The following is a 25,978-nucleotide window of genomic DNA, read 5'->3' as shown; positions in this document are numbered from 1 at the left end:
GAAAAAGTGAGGATACTACTATTATTTCGTTCATAAGAATTAATCCTCTCTCCATCCTTTCTCCTAGATATTTACATATTTAGAAATTGAAGCCAAATCATGATAAGCTAAATACTGTTTGTGTTCTTAAACTCAACAATAGGTATTTGTCGTACAACAACAAATTATGCCGGTAAACTTATATCTTTAAACGAGCAATTCTTGTATATATATATATATATATATATATATATATATATATATATATATATATATATATATATATATATATATTTAAATATAAATATATAATTGGAATCTCGGAATCGGCTCCAACGATTTTCATGAGTATATAGGGGTTTTCGGGGGCGATAAATCGATCTAGCTAGGAATCATTTTTAGAAAATGTCATTTTATTTGTGTTTTATCGAATACCGAGCAAAGTTTGGTCAAATAGCTAGAGTATAACTAATATAAGCTATGTGTGAACTGTGAGTAACATATTATAATATTGTTGTGATGTGGTGATTTATCACAAAATAATGTTTATAAGTACATTACCAAATGTTTATTGGAAATGTTTCTTTCCATTGCTTTATACAAGTTAACAAAGTATTTGCAAACAAAATGAGAAAAAAGTTTGAAAAACAAACACTTCGATTACGACATCAAACACGTTACGGGAAAAAGCAACAATAATATTATATTTAATAAGGAAAACACAGTCGAACTTCTTCGCCAAAAAGCAATATTAAGGTTTTATTATTCATGTACAAAGCTGCGAATAAATATGGATGCATCGGGTTCGAGGGTGAAAGAAACTATGCTGGGCCGACCGACGACGACCGACGCCGGAACGTAGGCAATTCACAAAAGCCCACCGAGTGTGACATTTTGCCGGCAGGAGTGAAAAGGCTAATAAATTCGCGGAAGGAGACAACGTTGTGGTGAAAATAAATCTGGGGTGACTTCATTATTGTTTATATGAGTCACTTGATACGCAAACATCATTTGTCGTACTTAAATGTTTATGGGTCGTTACCTACGTCGGTACCTAAGTCGTTTCGCGTGCTTTTAAAAAGTCGAATAATACCATTATATTCGCAACTCTCGTATATTTGCTAATTACGAAAATTCTATAACTCCCTTAAATATAATTGCGGTCGAAGTTTTTTTTTTTTTATTTTATGAGGCAAATTATAAAAAAAATAGGTAATGAGTCTTAGCACGACGCTCGCTAGGCAAAAAGGAATTATTTTGTACATTACGGGAACGAAGTTACTTTTACAGTGAGGACGAACGTATAATATCGAAACTGTTAAACATGTACCGCTGCCTGTACAAGTTGCCTAATCTCCGAACCTATCATAAAATCAGCCAACGAGGCTTAACCAACTAATCTAGCTCAAAGCTGGAGAAACTAGGTAAAAGCATAAATAGCAATTTTACACAACATACGAAGCTACACGGAAAAGTGCTGACAAACAATTTGATAAGCCGCAGCTTTACTACACTAGTTGAACAAGTTAGTTTACTCATTAAACGGGGTAATGTGGCATGTTTATAGGAATTAAAACTATTTTACACAGACGTGGTTTATGTTATAGGTATTTTGGAGTAATTCTATTTATCAATTAATATAACTTTGATATAAATGGAAACTCTTAGGCCTATTTTCTGATTTTAATTTCTAAGTCTGTATAAGGTATGCTATCCGTCTATAATAAACCTTAAAATAGAAATGATAGTTTAGTTTGAACGAAAAACATTATCATTTTCATTTTTAGGTATGGAACTTTTCTAATAAAAACCCAACGAATCAACAATTTCAAAGCGTAAATTACAATTTTATTTGTCCCTGTATTTTGACCTAAATTCCATAGATTAAAAAGAGTCGTGCTTCGTTCTGTAAAAATGCAGTATCTCGTATCCCAATATTTTGTCGACTCTCAAATCCATCCATTTTGTACAGAGCGGCTTGTTTTTCTTTTGTAGCTGTTTCCCTTTTCAGTTAGTCGTATTACGTGTGTCGCATAACTGGCTTCAAATGCTACCACAGTGTTTATTTGATACTTGGATGATTGTACATAGGAATGTACAGCACAGTTAAACAGTACGACTACTGCAGTGGGCATAATGTAATGAAATTAAAAACATTTTTATCCTATAATACTGAACATAGAGTTTATAAAAATATGTAAAAATGTATTATAAAATCAATTAATTATAACTATTTATGTAACAAAATTTTACTTATATTTTGGTACTAAATACCTATCGATATACAGTAGTACCCATCGATATATTATGTAGTTACAATAAGACGTAATACTTCTATTCATTCCCGCTGTTTGAAAAAGTTGTCTGCTGTATTAGGTACCGCATGAATCACGAATGACGCACACGAGACGAGTTTCCGAAGGGCTAATATAGTGGCGCAAATATATTACAAGCACACAACATCGCCGCCCGGACAAACTTCCGAACTTTAGAATGAGTTTTACGCAAACGACTCTCAATTTTATGTCACGAACATTTTTGGCAAAACATCGTGTGCGAGGACACAAAAAGAGGACAACAGAATTTTCGTTTGTTTACCGAAAAATTCGAACCATAGTTTGATGACACAACGAAAATTGAAAATCTCGTATTGTGATTCGATCGATAGGCATTACGGGATACCACGAGAACATCGCTGGAGATTAAAACCTCTATTACATATTACGAGACGAAATAAAATAATAAAAATGGATGTTACCGGAGCGAGTTCGGGCATTCGAGCGGGGAGAGTAACCAATTTCTGAGCCGATGCGAGCCGTTTTGTTCGAAATAGCTTTCCTTCAATCTGCATTTTCTTGCTGATTTACCAACTTTCATACAAAACTTTCTCGAGATATATTCGGAACTTCGACCGAGTCGACATTAAATTACTATTAAACTTATTTTGCTTATATTTCTGTCATTCCTTATTTAAATTACGGTTGATTGTTGCAAATTAAATCACGTATAATTTTCAAACACGTCTTAGGCTTCTTACAGACGAATGGCACGTCTTGTCGACGGCACGCGTCGATAGCAGTCGTCGACACGTCTTGTCGACTGCCGACGACAATTACGTAAGGCAAACCGTATTTTAAAGACAGATACTTTGTCAAATCAAATTTACATTTACGTGGGAGAGCCATGCTTCGGCACGAATGGGCCGGCTCGACCGGATAAATACCACGTTCTCACAAAAAACCGGCGTGAAACAGCGATTGCGCTGTGTTTCGCCGAGTGAGTGAGTCTACCAGAGGCCCAATTCCCTCCCCGATTCTCCCTTTTTCCCTTCCCTTCCCATCCCTACCCTCCCCTATTACCCTATTCCCTCGTGAAAGGCCGGCAACGCACCTGCAGCTCTTCTAATGCTGCGAGTGTCCATGGGTACCATACAATTACTTCTGTGATATTTTCCTGCGTTATATAGGGTTTTTTTTTTTTTTTAAAAAGAAAGAAAGAAAGGGTGAAAAGAAGTGCGTAATGTGAAAGTGAAGCGTAGTCCAAACATCATCAAAGATCGTGCGATATCCGGTGGTGCTTGAAGCAGGTCTCGTGGCAAAAGGTCAATGACTTTTAAGAAAATTGTAACGAACTATAGCTAAAGTAAATGAACTATAGCTAAAATAAATAATTCGTAGATGCTCTACGAACCTCTACGACAACGTTTCGCATATAATTAATTTTGCTCTTTCTTTATTTTTATCATGCTTTTACTATATTTTTCTATAAAATAATGTGTTTGTTCATTGTACTATTATAATATGGTCACAAAATGGACAATTTTATAATAATTACCTACACCATTTTTATATACCAAAAGTAATGTGTATTAAAATATACAATGTTAATTCATGTAGTTTTATTTGCAATAATATTTACAAAGTAACATAACAACAATAACTCCATGGTAACGTCTATGGGTGACACAATAGTTCACAGATAATGTAAAGTTAGGTAAGATAATAATATATGACAGCCCTCCGCCGCTATTCTCGAATTCCTGGAGCAGGCAAAAGCTGCTCTACATGCCGGCGCCAGACTGTTCCTGAATCTGTTTGGACCTCATAATGCAGTTGGCCCAGACGTCGTAAGATCGTTCCAAAGGCCCATCTCTGGGAGCCATAGGCCCTGACTTGGACCCGGTCGCCTGGTGTGAACATCTTAACTGTGGGCATGTCGATGCTGGCTCTCGATGTAGTCTGCGATGTTTTGCGAAACATAGCGTGAAGGGAAGTCCGAATGTCACGGCCAAACATTAGCTGGTACGGACTTTGTCCCTCGCTGTTGGGGGTGCGTCTCAGACGCGTCTTGACCGTCACTAGCTTACTTAGTAAGTCGCCTTCCTCCCCCTTCATTGCACGTATTGCCTTTTTAATGGTCTGTACGTAGCGTTCGGCTTGCCCGTTTGTGGCCGGATGGTAAGGAGCTGACGTTTTATGTACTATTCCGCATTTATCCATGAAATCCGTAAATTCTGCTGATACAAATTGACGTCCGTTATCTGACACAAGTGTATATGGGATTACAAAGATGGAAAATAATTCCCTTAGTTTCTTAATACACCAGGAACTTGTGGTATTTTTTGTTGGTAGTATTTCAACCCATTTTGTAAATGCGTCCACGATTATTAAGAGCTGTTGGCCTTGAATCGGTTCGGCAAAATCGATGTGCAGCCTTTGCCACGGCCTCGTCGGTTGCTCCCAATGATGTAGCGGGGCCTTAGGGGGTTCGTTTTGTTGTAAACGGCACGCCCTACATGAGTTTACTTTCTGTTCGATGTCTCTATCGATATTTCTCCAATAAACGTGGCTGCGAGCTAGAGCCTTCATTTTGACTATACCACTGTGCCCGGCATGGAGTTCGTCTAGTACTTGCTCTCGTAGGTTTTGTGGTATAACGACTCGAGTTCCCTTGAGGATACAGTCATCCTGAAGCGTGAATTCATTGTCATTGAAACCTATTGCGCGTAAGGATCTGCCATTTTGTAGGGCCTCTCGCAAGGTATTTAGTTCCTCATCATTCCGCGTTTCCCGGACAATAGTCATTGGATTGATGTCTAAAACGTTGATTTGAGCGCGTTGATAGATGCAATGCTGGTCTTCGTAGGTTTCGTGCACTGTTTCCACAGGGAATCTAGATAGGTAGTCCGCGTTGCCATGTTTAGCGGCAGCTCTGTATTCGACTTCGTAGTCGAATCCCGAAAGAAAATGTGCGTAGTGAAAAAGCCTCATGGCGCTTAGGGCTGTTGTTTGATGGGGATAGAAGATGGAAGTAAGTGGCTTGTGGTCTGTCACCAGTGTAAATTTCCGTCCATAACAATAAGGGAAAAAATTTTTGATACCCCAGAATATGGCTGTAGCTTCCTTATCTACTTGGCTGTATTTCCTTTCACTTGTGGCTAATGTTCTCGACGCAAATGCCACAGGTCTTTCTGATCCATCTGGTAGCCTATGTGAAAGTACTGCTCCTAATCCTACAGGTGAGGCGTCAGTGGCTATAATTTATTGTTTCTTTGGATCGAAATGTGCTAGAACTCTGTCACTGGCGATTTCCTTCCTTATATTATTGAAACAAGTCTCGCATTCTGATGACCAAATGAACTTGTTTTCTCTTTTTAATAATCTGTTTAGTGGATTTGCGAGTGTTGCCAAGTTGGGGATAAATTTATTATAGTAATTGGCCATACCGAGGAAGGTTCGAAGTTCGTTTTGGTTTTCAGGCCTTTTTGTATCTAATATAGCCTTTACTTTTTCTCTATTTTTGTGTAAGCCGTCTTTGTCTATTGTATGTCCTAAGTAATTGATGCTACGTTTAAAAAATTGGCATTTATCTCTGTTTACTCTTAGGTTACTTTCTTGTAGTTTTTGTAAGACTTGGCTCAGTCTTGTAAGTAGTTGCTCTTCTGACACTCCCTGGATGATAATGTCATCGAAAAAACATTTGACCCCTTCTAATTCTTGGAGTAATTGATCCATGAATTTTTGCCAGAGGCTTGGAGCGACCTTAACCCCAAACATTAAGCGGTTTACCTTATAAGTTCCCTTGTGTGTACTAAGGGTTTGCAGGGCGGCGCTTTCGTCGTCCATTACCATGTTGAGGTAGGCTTGGGTAATGTCCAAAGTGCAGAAGAATTTACCTCCGTTCATTTCAGCGAATATGTCCTCGATAATAGGTATAGGGTATTGTTCGTCCTTTATTACCTTGTTTAGGGTTACCTTGTAGTCGGCACATAGGCGGATACTGCCGTTTGGTTTCACGACGGGGACGATCGGTGTGCCCCAATCCGAATGATCTATTTTAGTGATCACTCCTTCTCTGCTAAGTCGATCTATTTCCTTATCAACCTTGTCTTTTAAGGCGTAAGGAATTCTTCGAGGTTTAATAAAAATAGGTTGGACATCTTCCTTTAGGTTCAAATGGGCTTTGTAGTTAGGTATCATTCCTAAATCAGATTTAAATACCGTATTCGAGTATTCCTCTATAAGCTTCTCTAGTTTAGGTGTGGCTGTGTGTATTGCTCGCATATCTGCCAGATTGATTGAAATTTCCTTCATCCAACTTCTACCAAAAATAGGGTCCACGTCTTGATTAATAATGTATAGTTTTCCATTGAAACATTGATGTTTGTAGGAGCATTTGACGTAAGTCACTCCGACTGGCTTGAAAATTTCTCCTGTGTATATTCTGAATTTCATGTCTGTTTTGAAAATTCTCGTTTTAATTTTTAATTCACTGTATAGCTTAAGTGAAATCGAGGACAAGGTAGCTCTAGTGTCAAATTCCATGTTAACCTGTGTATTTTCAATTTTAATAGGGATCATGTATTTTTCGGAAATTTCGCTTTTAATAAGATTAATGTCACACAAGCTCTCTTCACTACTCGTAGTGTGTTCCATTTGGTATGTCGGTGGTGTTCTTTGAAGGCAGACGCGTGCCAGATGCCCTTTCTTATTGCATTTTGAACAGGTAATTTTTAGGGCACTGCACTCATTTGACTGGTGGTCTTCCTTTCCGCAACGGTAGCATTTCCCCCTTAAGTCTATTATTGTAATTGGTGATCTGCGTTTCATATTTATTTTTGTCGAAGTAGTTGGCCGAAGTTGTCTTCTTGTAGATGTTACAGCGTTCGTGTTCCATGCTCTATTTAAGTCCTGCGATATGTTTTTATTCTCATCTTTCCCCATTTCCATTGCTGAGGCTATCTGAATTAGCTTTGCAAATGGTGGCGTGTCTCTTTCTTGAAGAATTTTTGTTCTGATGTCGCTATCTCTTAAGCCACGAATAAACTGCAGTGATAGAAAGCTTTCTGATGTGGATTTCTTGCAGTTATGACATTTGAATTCACAATTAAGTGACAGTTTCTTCAATTCTGCAGCGTATATGGCAATAGTTTCATCCTCTTGTTGTTGCCGGGAGATAAAACGATGTAATGCCCACGTGCTAGGTTTAGGGTCTAAATAGTCGTCTAATAAATCTGTTAGTTCCTTAAAATTCATGTTGATTGGTTCGTCCGGAGAGCATAGGTCGTAGAGTTTCTGGTGAAGTATAGGAGGTAATGCCGAGAGTAATGTGTACACTTTGAATTTCGCATCTGTGATATTGTTCAACAGAAAGTATACAGCTAGGCGCTGAGTGAAATTCTTGAAAGTTTCGTTTTCTTGTAGCGCTTGGAAGTTTATTTTCGGTTTAGATTCTGCTGGGCTGTTGGTAGCCAATTGTGGATTCGACATTGATTGTGTAAGGGTTTGTTCACTTTGATCAGGCATATTTAGCAATATGGTTTTTAATAGTGTAAATTTTTCTTCAATTTCGTACCTGATTTTCATTTCGTTATCAAATTCGTCATCTGCAATTTCCGATTCTATTTTCAGTTGTACTTCTTTGAATGACTGTAGACTTTCTTGTAGGGACTGCAGTCTTGTTTGTATTTCCGCGTGAGTTAGAGTTTCGTTCGAGTTTACGTAATTTTCTAGTTTTGTAAGTTGAGCGCGTGTAGTAGCGCGTATTCTTCTCCATTTCTTTAATTCTGCTGTCGACATCGTCGCCAGATATTGTGTATTAAAATATACAATGTTAATTCATATAGTTTTATTTGCAATAATATTTACAAAGTAACATAACAACAATAACTCCATGGTAACGTCTATGGGTGACACAATAGTTCACAGATAATGTAAAGTTAGGTAAGATAATAATATATGACAAAAAGTTTTTCAGATATAATAATTTTATAGCACCGGATACATAGTATACAAAATAGCTTCTTACTTTTTATTGTTAACAAATAACAAGAGTTTTATTTTTCTTTTTAAAACCACAGTAACAATGTTAAGAAATAATAAGATATTTCTTTCGCGTGGACAAGATTTCACGCACAAGATACTTTACTGAACTTTACTTATTTATTGTTAGATATACCATTGAAACAGGTAATTTAAGCTTTTTATAAGGATCTTATCGTATTACGTCTCTTGATATCCGGAACTTGTAAGCTTATGGTCAAGTAAAATATTTGTTTAATTTTATCGGAAAATAAAGCTAGGAGCTACTCAAAGCTTCAATAAACTCTACTTCAACCTTTTCATTTTCTCGTACTAATGATTTCCTTGAATGGGAATTAGCAAAGTTGTGATACAATGTTGAGTAATAGCCAACACAATTACTTTAAGGGAATACACAGTAGCAGAACTATGTTAAAGTAACGACAAACTGGTCGTTTCGAATGTCGTTATCCTATATAGGGGTCGATACACTGCTGGCTACAGGCCGACTGCGACGCGACTAAGAGGCGATGAATTTGCTTACTGTAATTTTATTATTTATTACTATAATAATATGTTGGACATGTAGTTAATTTCAACAAACATCTAAAAAGACGAATGCCTGCAACCTAGCGGCTAATCGCGCGGAAATTCATTTGCAGAAATCGTATTTCGCTGTGATTAATTGTCCCATGTTTCCCGGAGTTTGAAGTGTTTCCTAGATACCAAAAATTTCAACTGAATTTGCTCAGCACTTTGCGATATAAGGGGTAACACAAAGACTAAAATTATGTTTTGTGTTTTTTTGTGAAATAAGGGGGCAAACGAGCAAACAAGTCACCTGATGGAAAGCAACTTCCGTCGCCCATGGACACTCGCAACATCAGTAGAGCTGCAGGTGCGTTGCCAGCCTTTTAAGAGGGAATAGGGGAGCGTAAGGAAGGGTAAGGAAGGGAATAGGGTAGGGGATTGGGCCTCCGGAAAACTCACTCACTCGGCGGCCCACAGCGCAAGCGCTATTTCACGCTGGTTTTCTGTGAGCCCGTGGTATTTCTCCAATCGCACCGGCCCATTCGTGCCGAAGCTTGGCTCTACCACGTAAAAATGTAAAAATGTTTGTGTCTATTCTACTGTTGTTTCCTATGAAAAAAATTAATTACTATTGGCATAGTAATTAAAATTGTACATTTTGATTTTTATCACAAAACGAGCTTTTGCCCGCGGCTTCGCTCGCGTTAAGAAGTATTTACAAACTACTATTATATACAAACTTTCATCCCCTATTTGAACCTCTTGGGGTTGGAATTTATCAAAATCCTTTCTTAGCGAATGCCTACGCCATAACATCTACCTGCATGCCAAATTTCAGCCCGATCCGTCCAGTGGTTTGGGCTGTTCGTTGATAGATCACTATGTCAATCAGTCAGTCAGTCACCTTTGAGTTTTATATATATAGATAATGGACAGCATTTTAAAATAGCGATTCCAAATTCGCCCATGACTATTAACAATGTGCAAAATCGTCATTTTCGTTTTATTTCATAAAATATGTCCTTATAACCAAGGCTATCATGAGCTGAAAAGAAAAAATCTATATAATGCGTAGTTTCTGAAATAGCCACATTAAAAATGTCGTATATTACTAAGATAGCCCGCTAACAATGTCGGATAGTCACTACCTACGTTATTAACGGAACTCGGAAGCGAGTAAGAGCGCACGATGTGCCACATCCGACTATGTTAACGGAGGGAATGGACGTCACGCTGTCACATGTTTTTTTGCTACCGTAAATATATTTTCTTACTTTTCGACGCCATTTTCAATGTCTAAAAGATCAGCACGGCCAATTAAAACTTGGTACTCAACGAAATGAAGAAAAATATAGTAAAAGGCAAAAAATGCTGATGGTAATATTATATCCAAAGCTAACGCTAGTGCGGAAAATGGTATTTACTATTCTTTATAATATTTTTAAATATTTTTGTTTTATGGCTTTAGATTTGATTATGAGATGAATTCTTAACTTCATCAACATTAATTTATCGTAGGTAACTTAAAATTGTAGGATGTACCACATCCAACGTTCTTAACCGGTTTTTCCAATGTGTAAAATGTCGGTAGTACCACATACGACATTTTTAATCGCTTTAATAAATGGTTAAATTGTCGGTAGTGCCACTTCCGACATTGTTATGTGGATTTATAAATTGATGAAATGTCGGTAGTACTAAATCATAATCATTTCATTTAATTTTCTTATTGATTAAATGGCGCTTGTAGTTTGTACTATATCTGTCGTTGCTTACCGACTTTTAAGAAATTTCAGAAGGCTTTAAAATGGGTAATTTTTGTGCGAAAATTAGGTTTTTGTTGGCACATGTTATAAGTACATAATGAATTAATATAATTTTTTATTTATTAATCGTATTTTTCATGGTTTTGCGATTTGGTGACTAGTAGCCGCAATAAAGACAGACTTTCTTGGCATTTTGCTATTAAGCAGGTAGGCAACAAACAAAAAGATTTACTCAAATTATGTAAAAGTGACATAATTCCCAAAAATAATATCTAAAATGCTATTTAAAATACCACAATGGATCAGAGAAAATCTCGGTTGAAGAAGACTGCTTTTGAATAATTAATCTAATAAATAGTAATCTCAATTTTTCATGTAAACAAAGGCTGTGGTGGTACGTAAGTGTACTAAAATGTAGCAATTTTTAAGAACTACTTGACTCCGCGAACTTCGTTTCATGGGCCTGCAAAACAGTCAGTCCTTTGTCAGTACTTTCTGTATTTCCCACACATTTAGGCACTATCATCTCTCCAGCATATTTGGAAGATCTAGATGAGATCGATAGCCGGTCGTTCGACTTGCGAATATAATATTTTCCATTACACATTCGTGGTAACCGCCGCCGTTGCCGCATCGGCGCGGGCGCCTTATTTTGAGCTTTAATCAAACTGTCCTTACATCTAAAATATTTGGCCCATGGTAATAATTTAAAGGACAATTCTATTTTTCACATAATTCCAATTAATATTTAGATATTTATGTAGGTAAGGATTAATAACGAATATGCAAAAAAAGTCACGCTAGAAGGAGATGATTTTAAGTAAATTTTTTAATGAAAGTAATGGTTATTATTCGTTAACCATAAAAGATAGACATAAGCTGCCCTGGGCTTTTTTGTAGATAATGATGTACAACATTATTTTGATGTATCATCAGTATTTTTCGTAGCGTAAGCGAAATAATGATCATACGTACATTGAATTTACGTTTTATTTGACAGAAGTCTATAATTTTTTTTTTTCTTTAAATTGTTGTCGTTTTTGTTGGTAATTTCTACGTGCGACATATTTTTAAATTAAAAGTTATCACTTAACAATGACGTAAATGCCACTTCCGACAAGCAATCATCGATTTTCTACAAGCAACAATGTCGGTTCTGGCACTTCCGACAAATCAGCATTACTCGTACCCCGTTAAAAAGGTCTGAAGTGACTTTCCTCATATTTAGGCATAAAACACGAGATACTCATAATAACATATCAAACGTAAATAACTTTTGTAGTATAACCCTGAAATTTCATGATCCTACTTGAAAAAAGAAAAAAGTTATGCGCATTTTAGACTTTGAATCGCTCTCCTGTAAAGTTGTCGTTTTTCACATCCGACATTGTTAATAGTCATGGGCGAATTGGGTAACACAATCAATTAGTACCGAAAATGTATTGAAACAAGACACAAACACAATAAATCGAAATAAATCAACACGAGTGCCTTGTTAAAAATAACAATAAGATGTACCAATGTATAAATACAGTAGCGAAATATCCTGAGAGCACTTCTACGAAGATAACCTTGATGTTTTCTTACTCCGCGATAAGAGCTTCGAGAGTAAACACAAATACAGATGGGATACTCCGTTCAAAGGATTCGCTATTTATTCATACAAATCGGATTTTACCTCACACTTCGAACTTAACTGAAATATTGCAATAAGATTTTTAGGCAATAAATGTGAATGATTATATTAATAACGTTCTTTTTAACTGACTTTCAAGAAGGACGAAGTTGTATCACTTATACTCTTTTTAGGGTTCCGTACCCAAGGGTAAAAACGGGACCCTATTATTAGTAATAGGGAAGACTTCGATGTCCGTCTGTCTATTCGTCTGTCTATCTCCAGGCTGTATCTAAAGAGCCACTATAGTTAGATATCTGAATTTTTCACAGATTGTGTATGTCTGATGCCGCTATAACAACAAACAGTTAAAACTAAATAAATTGAATAAATATTCAATTGAGGGCTCCTATAGAACAAACGTGTTTTTTTGCTATTTTTTCTCTATAATGGTACGGAACCCTTCGTGCGCAAATCCAGCTCGAACTTGGCTGATTTTTACTTACACTAGCACTTGGAAAACTAGTTTTAGTCTGAGTTTTTGGTCTGAGTAATAACAAATTAAAGCAATATGGTAACGATTTTTGTTGTTCTATTACATATCACTTATTATATTTATTTTTACATTTGTGCCTACCCGAAAAACCAAGCTTTTGTTTCAGTTTAAGTATAAGTTATAAAGTAGTAAAAAGTTAGCACGCCTTTATATCTTTTGCAGACCGCAGTCATCTGGTTAAATCTGCGATCGAATCGTAGATTGAACCAGATGACTGCGACATATCCATGGTACCTAGTAAAGAAGAAACATAATAATTTAAAAAATATTGTAGGCAATGCAAAATACTACAGCTACTTATCCCTACCCTTCCTTACCATCTGACTTCTCTATTCAAGTACTTAATCTAATGGTACTTACAGGTTTACAATAAGAAACAGTTCTATACAAAAGTAATACGGCAATTGTCGTAATAATCGGTTAAAGTGATACAATATAATAGTATACTTAAGCGATAAAGACGAGCTTCTAATTCGATAAGATCTTTTGATGTTTTTGCTATACTTATTTCTCCTAGTATCAACCAGATTATACTTTAAAAGTTTGAGAAATTAATTTATAAAGTCTTTCATTTATAAAACGCGAGCGATCATAATTTAAAACTTTAAAGTTATAAACTTTTTATATCAAACTTGGAAAAATCAAGCTGCAATATAATATTATTATTTCTTATTGAAAACTAGCTGTCCCGGCAAACGTTTCTTTGCCATAATATAAAGTATTTCGCCGTGATATTGCCGGGACAGCTAAATATATATATATATATATATATATATATATATATATATATATATATATATATATATATATATATATATATATATATATATATATATATATATATATATATATATATATATATATAATTGGAATAAGAATTGGAATCTCGGAATCGGCTCCAACGATTTTCATGAAATTTAGTATATAGGGGGTTTCGGGGGCGATAAATCGATCTAGCTAGGAATAATTTTTAGAAAATGTCGTTTTATTCGTGTTTTATCGATAATCGATAAACTGAAAAATATGACTATTTTTCAGTTTATCGATATATAAACTGAAAAATATGACATCTATTGGCGAATAATAATACTATTTTGTTAGCAATTAATTGTTTTAACGTCCAGCAGATGGCGTTATTAAGTAACACGAAGTCAATGAGTGTTTGCTATACCGAGCAAAGCTCCAGGTACTATTTATAATATTTGTAACTATAGCCACAGTCTATGGATAGCTTTATGCCTATATGCAAGTATTGCTTTTACTTTTATCTATATTTTTAGTAGTGTGATTACTATGTTTAGCTATATTTCATTGCTATAAATTTATAGCTTCAGCTGTAGCTTAATTATCTCTTCTTACTTGTAATTTTAATATTATGATATTATATTTGTTTGCTATTTGTTTATTGTTATTTGGTTGTATACCTGTGAAAACTTGTAATTGGCCTTATCGTTCTATGTTTTTCATTATGTCTTTGTTATCTAGCTGTATGTTTTCCCCTTAATAAAATATTTATTTAACTTTAAAACGTTTAATAACTAAAAAAACGTCAATTATTAGTTATACATTGGTAAAAACTGACGAGTTTCGCAATCCTTAACATTATCATTAATTATTAATTATTACTATTGATGATTAATAAATCCTTTCCTCCTGAACCATACACTTTAAACAATATTTTCAAACACAACTTTTCGTTTACACACTAGGTAGGTATCTAAATTTATTGTTATATAAGTAATACAATTTTGTTTTAGTGTAAGCCATTCAAATTGCAATGCATCCCAAACTAGGCAGAGCTTAACATAATAATTATTATATTTCTGCCGTACTTCATCATCAGCTGTTATTTGTAGGTTATTTATTACAAAAATTTACTAATGATAAACTTTTTTCCAATTGATGTAATGACGCGTTACTAGGGAGGTCGTTTCATTAAATATTTAAGCACGCCACTTGGACTATGGTAAAATACACATACGATAACTCGTGTAAAGTTTAACACGTGTTTCCCTAATGCTTCAATTACACACAAAAAACTTATTTTGGACATACCAACATGAATTAATTGACACCAATTATCTATAATCATGGAAATCGAAGTCAAGGTGAAGTAATATTCTTTATCAGTAAGTACTGTTGGTATTATATGTTGAAAGCAATGCGACGATTCATAGAACTTCATACTAAAATATAATATAGTAATAACTAATAATATTTTAAAAAGTTAAAAAATACTTCAAAATTGTACGTTATTGATAATAATAATAATAAATAATAAACATTATTCTCATTTTAAAACATTACACAACCATACTTAAAACAACATAAAATTACAGTTTAATAAAATACAAAATAAAAACAGATGATACAGAAAAAAACACAAACAAAAGAAACTTATGAAATTAAACTAATAGTAAAATATTTTTGAATGTATGGCAGTGCAATGGCAAAAATGAAGTAAAAGGGGACCACTCAGGCTATGACAGCGACGTGCGCCGCTGTCCCTGGTCTTCCGTGATCACCTACCCCTATCAAACAACACAAAAACAAAACAAAACAATAAAATGTTCAAAGTGCAACTCTTGCACAGCTGCAAGAATTTTAATCACATTATAAGGTTGGGAAAAAAGTTTCTTGGCAATTTATATAAAATTCAAAAGGTTTTTTTATGATGTTTATTTACAATTGACCAAAGTAAGTATATAGGTGCCATTTTGTTCGATAACTTTTTGCCATCTTGTTGGTAGGATCATGTATCCCATTGCTATTAAAATTTTGGGGCTTCTGATGAAAATACTGCGACAAGTGGTTTTGGCAGTCCTCTTGTGATGTCAACTTTACACTGCCTAAGGAATTCTGCAGCGACCGAAGCAGGTGAAAATCTGACTATACGGCGGATGCATTAAGAGGATACCACAGCAGCTAGAGAAATGAAAAAAAAGTACGTGTAATATCTATAGCTGTCTCCCTTACCTCAAGCCTATACCGCAGAACGCGATAGAGACAACTGCAGAAAATCCAGAAAATCAACGATTCGTTGTCCCCTGATTCCTTCTCCAAAACTTAACCGATTTAAGTACTTTTTTCATTAAAGATTAAAAAAAGGCTTGAGCTGTGTTCCTATGTTTTGCTTTTTTTGTATAATCTATCCAAATCTGTTTTCTGGACGTTTGAACACAGTGGAAAATCTGGCCATTTTTTTGGGTTTTTGAACGTTCATATCTTATTTAATAATTAAATTATGAAAAAAAGGAAAACATAGGGACATTGTATTAGTGGCCGTAGATATTCAGGAAAAAAATTATAACTCTACTAGCATTATCCAGGGAGGAAACAGGGGACAGCGTTTGTATGGGAAAAATGGCGGTGTGGAATCCTCTTAACACCTCCCAGCCAAACTCCCGTAATTTTTGCTGAGTGGCTAAAGACGTGTGAGGTCTAGCGTTATCATGGTGAACAACCACAACCCTTCTGTTGATTAATTCCGGCTGTTTTCTCTCAACTTCTTGCTTTAATCTCATCAGTTGTTCGCAGTACAGTTCAGAATCAATGTTCCTGCCTGGCGGTAACAGCTTATAATGAACAATGCCCTTCCAATCCCACCACACACACAGCATCACCTTGTTGCGAGTTAACCCGGGTTTCGCCACAAGCCTGTGAAGCCTGACCGGCCTTTGACCACGATCTTTTTCGCACGTTCTTGTCGTACGTGATCCACTTTTCATCACCAGTTATCAGCTTCTTCAGAAATAGTTCGGTTTCATTACGCCGTAATAAAGAATCACAAATGAGTACACGGTTCATTAAGTTTCTTTCAGTGAGCTCATGATGCACCCAAATATCGAGCATTTTTGTGTACCCAGCTTTCTTCAAATGCGCCAAAACCGTTTTGTGGTCAATCCCCAGTTCTTCAGCTACATCGTAACTACTAATATGCCGATCTTGCTCCACTTTTTCAAAAATGGTATCAGTTTTGTCCGCAACAGAGCGACCAGAGCGACGTGCATCATTGATATCAAAATTTCCGGATTGAAAACTCTTAAACCAAATTTGCGCAACTCTCACAGATACTGCATTAGGCCATAAACATCAAAAAAAATTCGCGGTTGTGTTGTATTTTTACCTTTTTTGTAATAAAATTTTAAAATGTATCGAATTCCTTCATTAGAATCACCCAATTTAACATTAAGAAAAACAAATGAAAATCTCACATTTACCTAATTTGAATTTTAATTGTCTTCTGTAAAATTAAAACTTTTTAATGATACCAAAATCAGCCAGATACAATTGGTATAGCTCAGGAGATTTTATGACAAGTTCTTATATATATTAAAAATGCGAAAAGACTTTTTCCCCAACCTATTATTATTATTACTATATAGGTAGATATTTATGTGAAAATTAAATTACTATAGGTCTCCAAGAATCTTATATGGCAAAAAGTGAGAAAATAAATTGACTAGCAATACCGGGGTGATTGGAATAAAACATTTTGTTCCTTTTTGGGGTTCCGTACCCAAAGGGTAATTATTATTTTTAACAAATTGTAATAAGAATTAAGATAAGTACGTAGAATATTAAATATACGCGATGGTTTACTTTTTAACTAACTAAACTACTACTATTTAACTAAAAAGAGTGAAATTATTATTTTTAACAAAAAATTAAAACCGACTTCCAAAGTAAAAACAATATCTAATAACATCCTTATAATATGAACTAAAAAGTATTAAATAATTTTTCTTATCTAATAGAGCCTTTTTCCGAATTCAGCTAAACCTCAACTATTTCTGTACTTAATCTTCATCATTTTGAAGTCGGTACCAGATAGCTGAATCTTCAGTTCTCTGACAGAATATTTTGAAACTTTTGGAACTGGCACCGACTTCAAAATAATTATGAAGATTGGTACAGAAATAGTTATGGTTTAGCCAAATTCGGAAAAAGGCACTATTAGATAAGAAAAAATATTTAATACTTTTTAGTTCATATTATAAGGATGTTATTATTGTTTTTACCTTGGAAGTCGGTTTTTAATTTTTTGTTAAAAATAATAATTTCACTCTTTTTATTTAAATAGTAAACCATCGTATATATTTAATATTCTACGTACTTATCTTAATTCTTATTACAATTCGAGTCACACATGCTTACAAATATCAGGTAGATAATTTTAAACAATACATTGAAAAAAATCGAAGTGAACAGTAAACACGTGCTAGCCGCTAGGCAATTATTGTACTTACCTATAAACTTGCATAGGAATTCGATCTGTATATGTATCAAAATTGTGTAAATATAAAGTATAAACCGTATAAACGAAGTATTTTTATACTAATTGCGATTGTGTTTCTAAGGGAGATCGCTAATCTGCGGCGCCCATACAGTCGGCTGTATGGGCGCCGCAGACTCGATCGCACAAAAAGTCTGTCGTCTGCGATCTCCCTTATTCCTATTACGAGGTAGACGTCATCTTCTTTCATTCAACTTTCATATTGGCGCATTCAATAATTGAATGCGTCAAAGAACGCCAATATTGTATTTTTTTTGTTCAGTTCAAAAGTCTGTCAGCTTATTGTAACATGTGCGACGAGAACATTTTACATTTTTTAATGTCAAATGTGTGCCTTACGCTCTGGAGTTAAGGTTGAATTTGTTACTTATGTTAAATTTTGTAGTACTAGAAATATGTGTTTTGAAACAACATTAAGCATAAGTATATTTTTTTTGTTAAAATCGCTATGAAATGTACCTATTTGGTAAGGACATAACGTGATGACTGAATACTGATGATATAATTATGGTGTTGTGTGTATATTGTATCCATATACAACCATGTGAGTTGTGACATTGGTGACCCTGACATGGTAGTGATGATGATGATGATGATGAATGTAATTTGCATAGTAGCATATGCTTTCAGTTCTTAAAACAACGTCTAAACTCGTATCTATAAGGAATCCGGAGTTCTCTTAGTATCTTCGGAACCATAGTATACCTTGGTACAAAATCTTGCGTTTTAGTAGCATATGATTAGTTTTATAAGATGCTTCTTATAAAACTAAAATCACTGTATGTTTCCTTATAAATTTTGAGGAGTTCCCATGATTACTTATGGATCAATGGAATGGAAAAAAACATATCCACAGCCGAATATATAACCTCCTCGTTTTTCGGAAGTTGGTTAAAAACGGGACCCTATTACTGGGACTTCGATGTCTGTCCGTCTGTCTCCAGGCTGTAACTCAAGAACGGTAATAGCTAGAGAGTTGAAATTTTCACAGATTATGTATTTCTATTGCCGCTATAACAACAAATACAAAAAATAAAATAAATTAAATATTTAAGGGGGGCCTCCCATACAACACACGTGATTTTTTTTGTTTTTTTTTTGCTCGATCTAAATAATGACAACGCGTAGGCACCTGAAATGTTCACAAAATACTCAGTTGTATTTATAATTTAATATAAATAATAAAATTAAAATAAACTAAGTAATTAAGGGGGCCTCTCATAAAAAAAAAACAAAATTTTTGCCTATTTTTGCTCTATTATGGTACGGAACCCTTCGTGCGCGAGTCTAACTTGCACTTGGCCGATTTTTTGTCCTTATAGCGGCTGAATCTGTGTGTGAAACATGCAATTTCATTTTAATTGGGAATTAAAATTGCCTTATCTCAAAAACTATGGTTCAGTAGTTTTTGAGATAAGGCAATTTTAATTCCCTTTAATTTTAATTAATAGTTTTGATGAAACTTGTAGTGTTCCCTAAGTTAAACAATACCTAATATAATGAAAAAAATACTTAAATCGGACTTGTAGTTCACACAACATCTCATCTAATATTATTTATATTATTTCGCATTGAACTAAGTTCTGCACAAAGCGTCTCAAAGTTTAGGTTGTACGTAATATTGTTTACTAAAAACAAGAAATGTGGAACAATCGCAGTACTTCAACGTATCAACTAATGTAGGGTTGTTGAGAATATTAAAAAAAATGTGTCATTAAATCATGATTATTTTCTTGTATTATATTGTTATATCAGTACCTGGATGACCGAGCTTTGCTCGGTGTAGCAAACACTCATTGACTTCGTGTTACTTAATAACGTCATCTGCTGGTCGTTAAAACAATTAGTTGCTAATAAAATAGTATTATTATTCGCCAATAGATGTCAGGAAGAGTCATATTTTTCAGTTTATCGATTATCGATAAAACACGAATAAAAAGACATTTTCTGAAAATTATTCCTATCTAGATCGATTTATCGAACCCCGAAACCCCCTATATACTAAATTTCATGAAAATATGAAAATATATATATATATATATATATATATATATATAAGAATTGCTCGTTTAAAGATATAAGATAAGATTAATGCTATTAATTCAAAAACTACATCTAGCTCGAACAATTTAATGATTCAAGCGAGAAGGCGTAGAGAACTATTACATACCTAGATAACAGTTTGTAGAATACTTAGGGTATCTTGGACGTTAAGTGCCCGAGTTTGGAGACAGAAGTCTGGGTGTGATGTTGCAATAACATCGCGTATTACACCCTTACCAAGTCGTTACTGCTAATTAGCCAAATATTCCGGCAACTGTAAATTCTAACTTCTACTGTATTTAACTACTGCAAATTTTATATCTATGCTTACTGTACACAATAATAAAATATATGTTTTGACAGTTAACTATAAAAAATATGATAAAAATATACCTGAAATAACTAAAAAATTTGAATCGACAAAACAGGTTTAATGGTACCTACTTCCTCATATTCGTTTTAAAGATAGGTTAAATGTCATGTTACAGAGTTTAAAATTAACCAAACTCAACAAAGGGTGGGCCGAAGCGAAAGTTCGCCATATTTCCCAAAACCAAAAATAAAGAGGAAAGAGCAAATAATTTTATTGTTTCCCTTTTATCAACTTCAACGATATCATAATAGTTACTTTGTAAAAGTATTGAGAAGCTTATTATTATAATGTAGGTATCATACATTTTCATGAGAATGATATTCGAGAAACATTGAATATACTCTCATAGTAAATAACGAGTTTATTGACCTTGAAGATAAAATACGAAACTGTATTTTATTATATCATTATTTGCCGATGGACAGGCTATTCAGCACTGTTTCACAATAGCAAAATTTGTGACAAATGGCTTAAATATAGCTATCATTAAATTACGGAAATTAATGATAGCTTTTTCCTAAGCGTTGTCTTTAAGCTCAGTATAAAATGAGCATAAAAATTCGGTATCTGTAATATATTTTTGTCGCTTATAGCCGCAGCGGGTTTACAATATTCCTATCCAGCGCTGGAATGCTACTGGAATAATACGAACGAATACTGGAATGCACTGAAATTCAATGAATTGCATTTAAATGCATTCCAATTTCCAGTGCTCGTTTACATTATTCCAATGGTAATCCAGCGCTGGATTGGATCCTGGATTGGAATAATGTTAACCAGCTTTATTAGGTAACAATTGTTTTTTTTTTGTGTACAATAAAGAGTTAAATAAATAAATAAATAACGGTGAATCAGGCTGGTTTTGCAGCTTGCTATTTTACCTTTCTTCGTGGTATAAATTTAACACCATTTTTTGTAAGCACGGAATATAAAATGAAGCACACAATAAAGCACTTTAAAATCTCAAACTATACATCTCATAGTAAACTAGCAAGTCGAGCATACGTACTTTTGTGAACTACGCCATTTATTTAACTCGCAACACAAACATGGCTCTTGGAACAACCGTTATTACAAACAACCATCATAATGCAGGTTTTTAGGTTGTTATTATTTGTGTCAGTTTTGTTACTTTAATGTAATTACATTTAAGTAACAAAACTGATACTGTAAGCGCCTGTTTCACTTACTCGATAATGGTGATTAAATATTATGCCACTTCTTCCATTCTCATTATTATTCAAACAGAAGATAATAAAATATAGACAATCAATTAAAATTATCATTAACAGTAAAGTGGGCTGTGGAAATTATAGGAAGAAGCATAATATTTTACTACAATGTGGTAATATTTTTGAGTGCAGTACATCAAGATGTTATCTAAATAATATTATTTAAAATTTATTTGAAATTATATTATTAAAATAATATAATCACCGGTAGTTTATTAAAAATGTATAAGGGCGAGAACCGGGAACAGACAAACCGTCTCGCTACTCTTTACGGCCGGCCTCGGTAATGGCATAATAAAATAAGGCATACTTAATACAATTATTGATAACGCAAAATATTAAACCGAGATTCCGGGATCAAGTTTAATTTTGAAATTTCTTTTTAAATAAAAAAATATAAATGAAAGAGATAACAATAATTCAGCAAAAATGTTGTGGAAAACAAAATGCTTTTAAATTCTTTCATGCTATACAAGCACACAAATTCTCTTCGCGGGAAATAAAACTCATGTTTTACAATATACTAATTACTACATAGAATTTTAATGAAAACCATCAAAAAGCCAGACGCGGCGGCGGCTGCACGGTGCGGAACCCATTCGTTTATTGTGCGGATTATGCATATTTGACAGCGAACCGTCTCGAGCGCTTTATTCGTCGGTTACTCGTCTTTTGTCTTATTTTATTATGCCATTACCGAGGCCGGCCGTAAAGAGTAGCGAGACGGTTTGTCTGTTCCCGGTTCTCGCCCTTGTTTATCTGGGGGTAGTCGCGGGGCCTGCGGCAGTGAGTCCGCCGCCCGCCCGGCGATGCCACGCGCCGCGCCCGTCCCGTCGCCGGCTCGCGCTCGCCACCGCACGTGAAACCTCCTCGGACTTATGAATTTGTACGAATATGATAAAATGACTTTTATACGTTTATACTGTGCGGTGTGGGTGGCGCTGCTCAGCGGCTGCAGCACGACAGGTAAGTGCACTTTGCATTTTTATTGAGTTACGTCAAAAGTTTTATTGATACGTCCATGCATCAGTATGAGAGACACAATTTTAGTGTCAATTTTCATGTAGCGAATTGAATTTTTTTTATTTTTAAGTTAAATAAGTTTCATTGATTTGAATCATAAATAAAAATATTACTATGAACAAAAACTTTTGGATAACTCAGACAAATCAAAGATTTTTGTATCTTTAGATAAAGTTTTTTTATTATTTTAAAGGTGCATCTGAGGCTTCACTTTAGTACAAACAATAATTAACTAAATTAAACAACATCATAATATATTTTATAGTGTAAACTGTACAGTAAAATTATTACCTATATGTAACTCATTTTCAAATCTTGTGAAATAGAGTTTGCCTTAGTCATCTGGACCATACCAAATTATTAAAAGACGTTATATGTAATAATATTAATATAATAATATTAAAGCTATAACTTTTAAGGGCAGCTGTAGACTTTGGATATTTTATAGACTTTTAAGGTAAACAACATCTTGTATAATATTCTGATAAACGAGAAAATTAGCACAAATACTGCGTAAATGTGCCACTTATATAAACATGTTTGAGACAAACAAGCGCAAGATAACCTTTAATCTCAACCGTCCTTAACCAATGTTATAATCATAAATAATGTTTTAGAACATTTTAAGTAAAGATTTCTATTATAATTTTGTTTTAAATACTTATACAAAACCATTAAAAATATATTAAACAATATTTCTATAATTTATACTTACTATAATACTCTACTCTTCAAAAATAGAACATAAAATATAGAACATATAGAACATAGAACATAATTTTGAATAAAAAATATTTTGGTTTTAAATTGACGATCAAGTACTTATTAGCGGGCGCCTAGACCTACAATAATACTGAACAATATTTTTGAACAATTTATTTGACAACTAGATGACGCCCGCAACTCCGATGCGCCACGATTCGTTTATCGCGCAGGAACCGTACATTTTTTCCGGGATAAAAAGAATCCTATGTCCTTTCCCGGGACTCAAAGCATCTCCATGCCAAATTTCAGCAAAATCGGTTCAGCGGTTTGGGCGTGAAGAGGTAACAGACAGACAGACAGACACACTTTCGCATTTATAATATTAAAGGATAGATAAGGGTTGATTCAGCCCGCAACGTGACTCGTAGATGCAATTTGTACTGAATTGACAGATTGGCATGTCGCCTCGCGCAATTGAAATCTGTCAAATCCATACAAATTTATGCCGCGCTGCGCCTCGCCTCGCCTCGTTGCGTTGCGGTCTGAATTAACCCGTTTATTAAAAGGCGGGCGCGTCTATAAGCCTAGTAGACGGTCAATCAAATTTTACAATACGTGATATTGCGCAATAAAATGTATCGTCTAGGGGCCCGCTTAGAAGCGGGTATAGCGGTAAGGGCTAGTTATAATATCCGAGGCGTCCCTTATCTATTGTCGGATCATGACGGTGTATTCAGCGGGATTGACAGTTCCAGGCCACCAACAATAGACATAAGTTTTGACCGAGATTGCGGAACTGAATTTAATTAACTATTAAAATGCAAGTTTCAGTAGACTGCATTGTAAAATTGTTTTTGTACTTATAGTAGGTAGTAGGAGTATTGTCTACGGGTATAAAACGATTTTTAAAATCGAAGACGGCACTTCTGGGATAAAAAGTATCCTATGTTTATTCCAAATTTCAGCCAAATCGGTTCAGCGGTTTGAGTGTGACACTTCACATCTTTGTATTTACATTTGTAAAGTGTTAGTCATTTTGTAATCTTACAACATGACTTTGAAAATATTTCCCAATTATTTACATAATCTGAATTAAAAAATTAAAACTATATCTGAAATCATAAACTAAGTGTCTAAACACACAATATCGAAAGTGCGCGGCGGAATTTCCGCATGATTCCGCCTGCAATGTATTGTTACCGATGACACACTATGCCGAAATTCGGTCGCGTCATATTGTATGCGTTTGACATTGCCGACGTAATCATGCGGAAATTCGGCCGCGGAACTTCGGCATAGTGTTTTTAGACACTAAAACTCTTCCTTATTATATAAATTTAATAGAGTTTTCTTGACACAAACGTTATCTTGGCTGGACTAAACACAGCCTTCGGTGTGAAGCAACCTTCTTTCCCTTATAACAAAATTCTTTGTATCAAGATAACACCTTAGGTTAGGTTCCCCTTAAAACTAATGGAACTAAAATATTATCTTGATTAATTTAAGTATAAATGGAATAAGTTCGTGAATCTTAGAGCCATGAGTGGATAAACATTTGTTACCACTTTTTCGACCAAATAAGAAATGTCTCTCAGATTGTTCATAATATACTTGAGCTTTTTTTTATTAAAATATAATGAAAAAAGTGACTCTCTACAACGCTACCGTAATGATAACGATAAAACATTGACAATAATCAAAAATTAAAAGTCCTCGAAAACGAATTAGTGACCGAGAAATTTAATTCGCTAAGTGGCCAAAGAGCAAAATAATGTTCCCATAAACTTAAGACTGGGGGGAAAAATTTGAAAAGTAAGATTTATTTAGAGGGTTCAGGATAAGAAGCTCTCGTATTCCTTAACATAATTCAGTTAACAAGGGGAAGAGCGCAAACAAACGGACAGGGGACCGAGTCACCGACGGACGTCCGGGAGCCGACAGATATCGATGTGCTTCTATTGTGATAAACAAATCTATAGATGGCTAAGAATCCGGAAAAATAACGAGTATATTGACCGTGAATCCCAAGTAATAATAAATATGTGAATGTAAGTTTGTTATGTTTTCGCGCGAAAACTGTTTAACCGATGGTCGTGAAACTTTGCATAATATTTGTATGGATACTTTTAGAAGTAGCATTGGAATTAAGATTATATATTGTATTTAAAGAGAAAAATGATCAAAAAAATGTTGTCTGAAATATCGAAATGTACCCACATGTACATTATGTAAGGTTTTTTTTAATTACTCTGCACCGATAAGATGGGATATATTAGGTATATTATATTATATAGAACACCAACGTTTGCTCACGAGTTAGGACACGACGTGGGGAGCACTAGTGGCAAAGCCGCGGAATAAAGCTAGTATGTTAGAATATATTGTCATATTTTATAACATTCTGAATTCTGATTCTTGAAAATGTGAACTCTACCAATATTTCAGTACTTAATATTTTATAGCTACGCTTAATGTTATATAGTAAATATTGCGATGGACGACGTGGAGCATAATAAATTTCTTATCACACAATCAACCCTAAGGCCATCTATCTGCTGT

At 34.6% G+C, this 25,978-nt stretch overlaps 3 protein-coding genes across 6 annotated transcripts in view; 1 reads left to right on the top strand and 2 right to left on the bottom strand.

The window, feature by feature from the left end:
- Positions 1 to 4,004: 4,004 nt before the first annotated feature.
- Positions 4,005 to 5,249, bottom strand: LOC121740454 (uncharacterized protein K02A2.6-like). The gene has a single exon (XM_042133148.1). The coding sequence runs from the start codon at positions 5,247 to 5,249 to the stop codon at positions 4,005 to 4,007; it is 1,245 nt and encodes a 414-aa protein (XP_041989082.1).
- A 270-nt stretch (positions 5,250 to 5,519) lies between these two features.
- LOC121740453 (uncharacterized protein K02A2.6-like) lies at positions 5,520 to 8,057 on the bottom strand. The gene has a single exon (XM_042133147.1). The coding sequence runs from the start codon at positions 8,055 to 8,057 to the stop codon at positions 5,520 to 5,522; it is 2,538 nt and encodes an 845-aa protein (XP_041989081.1).
- A 14,266-nt stretch (positions 8,058 to 22,323) lies between these two features.
- The window catches only part of LOC121725305 (lachesin-like), a 30,340-nt gene continuing 26,685 nt past the window's right edge, over positions 22,324 to 25,978 (top strand). Inside the window, exon 1 of one of the 4 annotated variants that reach the window (XM_042112195.1) lies at positions 22,324 to 22,657. In XM_042112195.1, the coding sequence (XP_041968129.1) occupies positions 22,570 to 22,657 (88 nt within the window). In that variant the 5' untranslated portion in view covers positions 22,324 to 22,569. The remainder of the gene's footprint in view (positions 22,658 to 25,978) is intronic. The other 3 variants (XM_042112193.1, XM_042112196.1, XM_042112194.1) reach the window with 3 other exon arrangements.

The sequence above is a fragment of the Aricia agestis genome, chromosome 3 (genome assembly GCF_905147365.1).
Source record: "Aricia agestis chromosome 3, ilAriAges1.1, whole genome shotgun sequence".
NCBI classification, from domain to species: Eukaryota; Metazoa; Arthropoda; class Insecta; order Lepidoptera; family Lycaenidae; genus Aricia; species Aricia agestis.
This window is presented reverse-complemented; position numbering and strand designations above follow the sequence as displayed.